Source organism: Coffea arabica, chromosome 4e (genome assembly GCF_036785885.1).
Source record: "Coffea arabica cultivar ET-39 chromosome 4e, Coffea Arabica ET-39 HiFi, whole genome shotgun sequence".
NCBI classification, from domain to species: Eukaryota; Viridiplantae; Streptophyta; class Magnoliopsida; order Gentianales; family Rubiaceae; genus Coffea; species Coffea arabica.
The window spans coordinates 7,719,181-7,727,288 of record NC_092317.1 but is presented as its reverse complement, the minus strand read 5'-3'; the positions used below and the strand labels follow the sequence as shown (position 1 = coordinate 7,727,288).

General features: G+C 37.2%; 2 protein-coding genes across 2 annotated transcripts; one reads left to right on the top strand and one right to left on the bottom strand.

Moving 5' to 3' along the window:
• Positions 1-2,722: 2,722 nt before the first annotated feature.
• On the top strand, positions 2,723-5,056 carry LOC113742538 (calmodulin). Its single transcript, XM_027270380.2, has 4 exons — positions 2,723-2,914; positions 3,823-3,980; positions 4,532-4,612; positions 4,749-5,056. Exons 1-4 carry the CDS (start codon positions 2,839-2,841, stop codon positions 4,881-4,883), a joined length of 450 nt encoding a protein of 149 aa, XP_027126181.1. The 5' UTR covers positions 2,723-2,838; the 3' UTR covers positions 4,884-5,056.
• Positions 5,057-5,452: 396 nt separating this feature from the next.
• On the bottom strand, positions 5,453-7,917 carry LOC113742537 (pentatricopeptide repeat-containing protein At5g43790). Its single transcript, XM_072047467.1, has 2 exons — positions 6,116-7,917; positions 5,453-5,866 (listed from the first exon to the last, which is right to left on the bottom strand). Exons 1-2 carry the CDS (start codon positions 7,717-7,719, stop codon positions 5,815-5,817), a joined length of 1,656 nt encoding a protein of 551 aa, XP_071903568.1. The 5' UTR covers positions 7,720-7,917; the 3' UTR covers positions 5,453-5,814.
• Positions 7,918-8,108: the final 191 nt, after the last annotated feature.

Sequence of the window (8,108 nt, the reverse complement as noted above, 5' to 3'; positions counted from 1 at the left end):
AGAGGTGGAATGCATGGCTATCTCTGGCAGAGTGGTGGTATAACACCACTTATCATACTGCCATACAGATAAGCCTCTTTGAAGCTCTGTATGGAATAAAACCCCTCCCCCCAGTTGGCCTTAGGTTTATACTCATATTCTAAGGTAGCCACTGTTGCAGATCATTTGAAGGATAGGCAGAGGATAGATGAGCTGCTCAAGAAGAATCTGGAGGAAGCAAGAAACAGAATGAAAGTGTATGCAGACAGAAGAAGATCTGAGAGGGAATTTGAGGTTGATGATTGGGTATACCTTAGGCTACAACCTTACAGACAAAACTCAGTGAAAATGAGGGGCAACTCTAAGTTAGCAGCCAAGTACTTTGGACCTTATCAGATAATACAGAGGATAGGAAAGATGGCCTACAAACTCCAGTTACCAGCACAATCAAGGATACGCCCAGTCTTTCATGCTTTCCCTATTAAAGAAGAAGGTGGGACAGAAGGTAGTTCCAATACTTCGACTGCCAAGCACTAACGAGAAGGGGCACTTGAGGATAGAGCTACTAGCTGTGCTAGATAGAAGAATTGTTAAGAGGAAGAATGCAGCAGCAGTGCAGTGGCTCGTGCAATTGTGGGGAGCTTCTCCTGCAGAAGCTACGTGGGAAGATGCAAAGGATATTGAACGAAAATTCCCTGAATTTCAATCTTGAGGGCAAGATTATTTGGAAGGGGGAGCTATTGTCATGAAGCGGAATTGAACTGAGAAGCAAAGGAACGGAAGGCGTGAACCTAGAAGTAGAAGGCGTGATCAGAAAGGAAGAAGGAGAGACAAAAACATGATTTTGGAATCACGTCTTTTCTGGGAAATTCAGTTCATCAACGTGAAGGCAACAGTTGTGATCGTGCAACAGTTTGAATGCAATGGAGGACACGTGTCTTAATGTGATTGTAGCTTTTAGAAGTTAGTCACTGGCTTAACAGCTTTATATAAAGAGATTTGCTTTTGTAATAGGGCAGCGATTGTTTTGTTAATTGGTCATATTTGGTCATTCCAAATCTTCTTCTTCCCCAAGTTTCCTCCCTTCTTAATCATCTCCTTGCCTTTTCCCACTTATTCCAGTAACTTATCAATTAATATTAATATACAAGTTTGTATTAATTTTTATTGAATTCTTATTAATTCTGCTGCCATTGAAATCACTGTTAAGTTTACATTAGCAAATTCAGCTTACTTATTTCGATTCATTCTCCTTAGCTCAACTTGGTACTATTACAAGAGGAAGCGGAAGCGAATTTTTTTTTGTGTGTTTTGGATATTTTGAAGTGTGTTGATGAAAAATTTTAAGAAATTTTTTAGAAGTACTGTAGGTAAAGTTGGTGAAAAATTAGTACTAGATAAACTTGAATAAAAATCCAATTTGGATTAGCTGTTTTTTGAGATGTTTTTAAAAAATTTTGTTGTAGCAGAGTTTTTAGATTATATTTTGGAAAATTTTCAGAAAATATTTTGGGATATTTAAGAGTAGAAGAGTTTCTAAAATATATTTTGAGATATTTTTTAAAATTTTAAAAAATTTAAACTAATTTTTAAATTATCTTTTAGAGTACTTTTTAAAAATTTTTATTGCATTTGAAAAACAAGTTTTTGAAAAACACTCGCATCCAAACAGAGCGGATAACGCTGGAATTTAAATACAATTGAGTTCCTTGACATTAATAAATATACACGTCTTGTTCAAATGTTTGACGTTGTTGTACTCGAACAATATGATCGTGTATCATACGGTTGCACTTAATGGGTAGTGGAGAATCTCACGACAAAAGAATCCGAAGTCAAACTCATGTTATATGTGAACAAAACCTTCATTGCAAGGAAAATACAAAAGGAAACTCAGTGGTCAATAGCAGTTGTATAAGCAAGTTTAACCGAATCGAATACTCTTATTTGTTCGTTTTAATAAATTTGTAATCATATGCTTTTAAAAAAATAAATTTGTAATCATGTCAAATCTTAATTCACTTATTTATTGGGCTGAACTAAAATGAGTTTTTATTGAGTCAAGCTCAACTTGTTTGAATTTCTATACTTATTTTTCTTTTTTTGATATGTGAGAGGTTATCTGAGCTCTTACTTATAATCTTTCTAATTTATCACTCAACCCAATCTTTACTCCAAAATTTTTTATACTTAATGAATCAAAACTAAGCCCCGTCTAAAATTTTATTGGTCATAAGATTTTCATGTTTGATTTGATTATTTTTTGAACAAAACTCGACAGCTCTTATGAAATCTAACTCAATTTGAATATAGAATAATTTGATTAATTGCTAATATGGTCCAGAATTTTGTACATTTCTCATATAATCCATTCAATTTTAGACCGACATGCTCCTTTGAAAAACTTTTCTTAATAGTAAAATATACCGATTAGAAAAATAATTTTCTTACTACCGACAAAAAAATTCGGGATGTTGCTGACTGGACTTTCCATAATATGGGTCCCATGATGATCATATCTACGAGGTTCCAGCCTTGAACCCCGACGAGATCCAATCTAAATATCTAATAAAAAAAAAAATTTTAAAGGTCTAAAAAACCAAAACCGTAAACTGTAGTAACAGCTGGAATAATATTATATCTAAAAATATATTTTTACTCGGTCAATAATAATCGTGGACCCCACAAAACACGTCGAAAATTTACTGCACCCCAAACCCCTATATCAACGGCACAAGAAAGAAGAACACTAGACTACTGTCAACAAAGTCTTTTTTCCTCTCTTCTTCGTTTTCTTTTTCTTTAGGGTTTCTGTTTTTTCAATTTTACAGAAAAAGAGAAGAAAAATAATTTGCGAAAATGGCAGAGCAGTTGACGGAGGAACAGATCGCCGAGTTCAAGGAAGCTTTCAGCCTCTTTGATAAGGATGGCGATGGTATTATTTATTCTCTCCTTCGTCTTCTGATTCTTTTTCCTCTTTTTTTTCGAGGTTTTTTATTTTTTTCTATTTTTTAGCGTGGTTATTTTTGTGAATATTGGTTGTTTTGACGTTTATTTGGTGAGAGCGGATCTGTGATTTGCCTTTTTGTTTGCTCTGAGCTTTTAGGTTATGGAATTTTTTTTATCGGTGATTATATTGAAATATGACGGAAATGACATTTACTAATGTTTTTAACTTGTCGCGATTGGTTGATCGGAGGGAAAAAAGAGTAGTTTAATTGAAAAGTTTGGTGGAATTTGTATTTTAGTTATGTTCATTCTTTAAACTTTTTGGCCCGTGTGAAAATAGAAGTGATATATCTTTTTCACTATCCAGCATTTTTTTTAATTATCTATTTACCCGATGTTTATTATGTGAAAAATCTATGTAGGAGAAATGAATTGTACTGTGACTTAAGTGGCAAAATGTGTGGAACATGGTCCGTGAAAATTGGGTGTTGGCTGGTTAATTACGTTACTGGATCTTTGCTTTGGCCTTGGCTTTTCCTTTGTCCCCTTTGGGTGTCTTTTAGTGGCTATCTCTGGTTTTGAATTTTTTTTCCTGTCAACGATTGTTAGAAATGGATGGAAAATGATGCTTTTTTTTCCCGAGGTTTTTGGGAATCAAAGTAAAATTGTTCGTGTTAGTTATGTGCGGTGCATCCTTTCGCAACCTGTTGTCTGTTAGACTTTCATTTTCTTTCTCTTTTTTTTGGTGGATTTTGATGATTTTCAATTACATAGTGGATTTCTTTTATTTTGTTGTCGGAGAACGTGTTGGTTATATACATGAGAAGGTCAGAGAGTATTACGCTTAATTTGGCTTTTAGATCTAATGAAAACCTCCAATTCTTGTCAATGAAGGCTGCATCACTACAAAGGAATTGGGAACTGTAATGAGGTCACTGGGGCAGAATCCCACTGAAGCTGAGCTGCAGGATATGATCAATGAGGTTGATGCTGATCAAAATGGAACCATTGATTTCCCTGAGTTCTTGAATCTCATGGCGCGTAAAATGAAAGTAAGCATAGTCTAATATCTGGTATATGTGTTGCAATCCTAATGGTTTAGGGAATGCTAGACAATTTCGCGTGCTGGGTCTGTTTCTAAGTGTGTTATTGTCTTGGTTTCATTAAACTGAGGTAGCTTATCATTTTTATTGAGAGCTTGGTTGTATCAATCCATTTCTTATAGGCTTACGCTGTCTTCATCAATTATTTAAGCATTCTTCCTACTTTTTTACATCAGGAATGATATAGTTGCTTCTATCATAAGCTAGGTTGATCAGGGAGCTAACCCTTGCTCATAATGCATTTCTTGAGGATTTTTAAGTGATGAATTAATCATTCCTATTTTAGTGCAAGCATTGCATTATACTGGTGCAAAAGTGCTGGAGGGGGCTGAGCTCTTTGTTTTTTTTTTTCTCCCCTTTTTTGTGACAAATTCTTGTGGCCATAGACTCCTGAATTATATCCCTTTCCTTTCATGAGATACCATTAACTTCTCCTGCTTTAATGGAGATGCAGCAATCTGTACTTAACACACCTTTAATTACGATTTTTGTCTATGAAGGATACTGATTCTGAGGAGGAACTCAAGGAAGCTTTCAAGGTTTTTGATAAGGATCAAAATGGCTTCATCTCGGCTGCTGAGGTATCAACAGTTTTATAGTGTTGTTGAATTGTTTTGGGCATTGTTTTCTTGTGTCTGCTGTTCATTAATGGTATTTCACAATGGAAGATTTCATTTCTCATCATGTTGATACTCATTTGTATGGAAATATTTTCAGCTTCGTCATGTGATGACAAACCTTGGGGAGAAGTTGACTGATGAAGAAGTTGATGAGATGATCAGGGAAGCGGATGTGGATGGTGATGGTCAGGTTAACTATGAGGAATTTGTGAGGATGATGCTTGCCAAGTAGTGTGATTGTTTGGGAGTTTCCAGTTAATGTAGTTTTAGTAATACAGTCTCACCTTGTGATCTAGACGAAGATGTTTTTTCTTTACTTTTGCAAACTTGAGCATATTTGCCTTGGTTTATCAAGGCTTGACGATCACTGAGTTGAATGTAGACCCTTTTGCCCTTGTTTGTATAGCTCTAATTTCAAAAGCTGAACCGGTTGCTCTTGACCGGGTTACTAGTATAGCGTCATACTGCTCAAGTAAAGCCCAGAAAAGCAAATAGATATGCTACTTCCTTATGCTTGCTCATCCCCTTGGTCGCCCATTATCTTTCTTATTACGTTTGATTTCAACTGAGAGAAGGAAGTTGGAATTCCCACCGCTGGCCTCCGCTTGAACGAACCTTCTTTGATACAATCTCTCTTTGAGCTGCCCGGTACATACTAGTAGAGCTGAACTAAGCATCGTTGATTGGGTGCCCTGGATGCTTCAGCTTCTTCAACCTGTCTTCGATTGGCATTCTTATAAACACGTTTTGTTTGTAAATTTTCTGTCACACCATTTGATCTTGATTTGATCATTTTTTACATTTTGATCTTTCCATCTTCGACGCCTTAATCTTGAAAGCAGCCCTCTGCTTCACCTCATAATCACCTCAACTACTTGAGATCTCGCCGTCTCACAAACCACCTCATGCCCACGGATTGCAAGCACATCTTCCACATAACCCAGTTTGAAATGCTTTATTACTTGTCCATGTGTGCAGAGGACTGAGACGGTGTCATGAAAATGGTTTCAAAGGAGGCATTATGGTTGAAATGCTAGAGATGGCTCATATTCTTCGTAATCAACTGCTTGGGACTTTGGCTTCGAAATCTGAAAAGTGCATTGAATCATGCCTTGATATTGGAAAATCTCTTGAACGGTTGTCAAGATCATTATGCGTGCTCGTCAAAGAGAGAGACAGGCGTGATTATGATGATTCTTGGGATAATTCCTGCCACTGAAATAAAGGATTCATAGAGAGTGTGATTTTACCATCGAGAGATCAAGTTACCAATAGTCCAAACATGAACAGGTCCCTTCCCTGAAATGGTGAAATCTACTTCTGTCCCTTACTATAAGCTCTCTTCCATATATCCTTGAAATAAGTTTTGTAATATCATGACAATCACCACATACTCGAAGATTCTTTATAATTCTAATAGGTGAATCAGAACGACATTCCATAAGAGCAAAAGCAATAGCTAACCTTTCACTATGATATGAAAGATGATCTTCCTTCTCTTCCTCTTCAATGTCAAACAACACTTCTCTGGTTCTTGGCTTATAACCATGCTCCTTTAGCCTACCATTCATATCGTCTAGCTTCAAATATATCTCTTTCGCTTTTGGATGTGTTTTGTCACCACTAGAAAACTCGTGCATTTCTCCATCAATCTCAAGGATACTGGTTCCTGGCATTTTATTTATCCCAAACTCTTTCATCAACTTCCTGACATTCTTCACATCATCCCATCTATTCATGCTGGCATAAATGTTTGAAAGGAGAACATAATTCCCGCTAGTTTCGGGCTCCAGTTGTATCAAATGCTTCAAGGCAACTTTCCCCACCTGTATGTTCCCGTGAACTCTAGCTGCCCCGAGTAAAGACCTCCATAAGACAGCAGTAGGCTTCAAGGGCATGGCATGAATCGTTTCCTCGGCCTCCTCAACACGACCTGCTCGGCCCAAGATATCCACTAGGCAACCATAATGTTCGAGCTTAGGGGCAATCCCATAATCTCTGTGCATTGCGTAAAAGTATTTGCACCCCTGATCCACCAATCCCAAATGTGAGCAAGCAAACATTACAACCAAAAGTGTGACATCATCCGGAACTAACCCCTCCAGGGCCATCTTCTCAAACAATTCGAGCGCCTCTCGACCATGACCATGAACTGCAAGCCCTCTAATCATAGCATTATAACAAAACGTGTCCCTCGCGGGCAATTCATCAAACAACTGGTAAGCCAACTTGAGACACCCACAATTTGAATACATATTGATCAATGCAGAGCCAAGATAAATATTAAGCCCAAGTTTCTTTCTAACTACATAACCATGAGCCCACATTCCTTGACTAAGTGCGCCTAAATCAGCACAAGCACTAATCAAAGCCACAAGGGTCACTTCATTAGGTTGAATTGAACACTTCTGCATTTCACTGAACAAATGCAATACTTCTAGCCAGAGACCCGTGCTATCACAAAAACTATCCGCATTGGCATCAAAATTTACACTACAATTAGTTGCATAAGCTGAGAGTATAGAGTTCCACACAGCCAAATCAGGCTGACTAATCTGATAAAAAAGATATCTGGCAACACCAATTTTCCCACAGCTTGAATAAAAATTAAGCAACGAGGCTTGAACAAATTGATCATAGGGAGGTTCAAGAAATTTTAGGACGTGGGCATGCAAGGCTTTTCCATGTTGGAACCATAGTTGAGCTCCACAGGCCTTAAAAAGAGATGGGTATGTATAATTATTGGGTTTTGCAGAGCTAGTCATATTATTACTAAAAATTCGGTTGTACAGTGATAATGCATCATGGTTTTTGCCTTTCGTGGTATAGCATGAAATGAGGATGTTGTACAGGAAAATTGTTGGGTTTTTGACTTGGTTGAAGATGGTTTCTGCATAAGATATGTTGGTGGCGATGGAGGAGGAAACAAGGATGATGCGGCTTAAAGGGTAGGTGTGGAGGATGAGGCCTGTTGTGATCATCTGGGCATGAATTTGCCCCAACGAATTTAAGGTTTTGCATCTATACAAGAGTTGGAGAATTGGGTGATTTTTCAAGGGGGTATTCATGTGATGGTAGTTAACGATGAAATGATAGGATTGTTGCTTTTGTTTCCAACATTATTTCCTTTTTCTAGGAAGAGATTTTCTTCTCCTGGCTTCTGCTGCTTGCAGTCTTGTTCTCGGCATGTTAATATGGAACGGACTAGTTTCTAAACTATTACTGAGGACTCAGGGTTTATACTGTAGAATTCAATTTGTCCTGATGTTCTCTTCCATTTAACCGACTTGGGCTTTCAATCCGGTTGGTACGAATTTAGTGTGTATGAACTTTTGCTCATTGTAAGATCACGGTTGGTCAATAATTGGAGGATTTGCCCTTCCAAGGCAACAAAAAAAATTTTTGTAGCACATTTTCTAATCACATTTTTACTCCTTATGCACTAAATTGTTATAGT

Excerpts from the sequence above, each read along its gene's own strand:
- LOC113742538 (XM_027270380.2), top strand. The coding sequence starts at position 2,839 with ATGGCAGAGCAGTTGACGGAGGAACAGATCGCCGAGTTCAAGGAAGCT. Across the intron at positions 2,915-3,822 it reads CTTTGATAAGGATGGCGATG|GCTGCATCACTACAAAGGAA; the intron begins GTATTATTTATT and ends TTGTCAATGAAG. Across the intron at positions 3,981-4,531 it reads TCATGGCGCGTAAAATGAAA|GATACTGATTCTGAGGAGGA; the intron begins GTAAGCATAGTC and ends TTGTCTATGAAG.
- LOC113742537 (XM_072047467.1), bottom strand. The coding sequence starts at position 7,719 with ATGAATACCCCCTTGAAAAATCACCCAATTCTCCAACTCTTGTATAGA. Across the intron at positions 5,867-6,115 it reads CTTTCATATCATAGTGAAAG|TGGCAGGAATTATCCCAAGA; the intron begins GTTAGCTATTGC and ends CCTTTATTTCAG.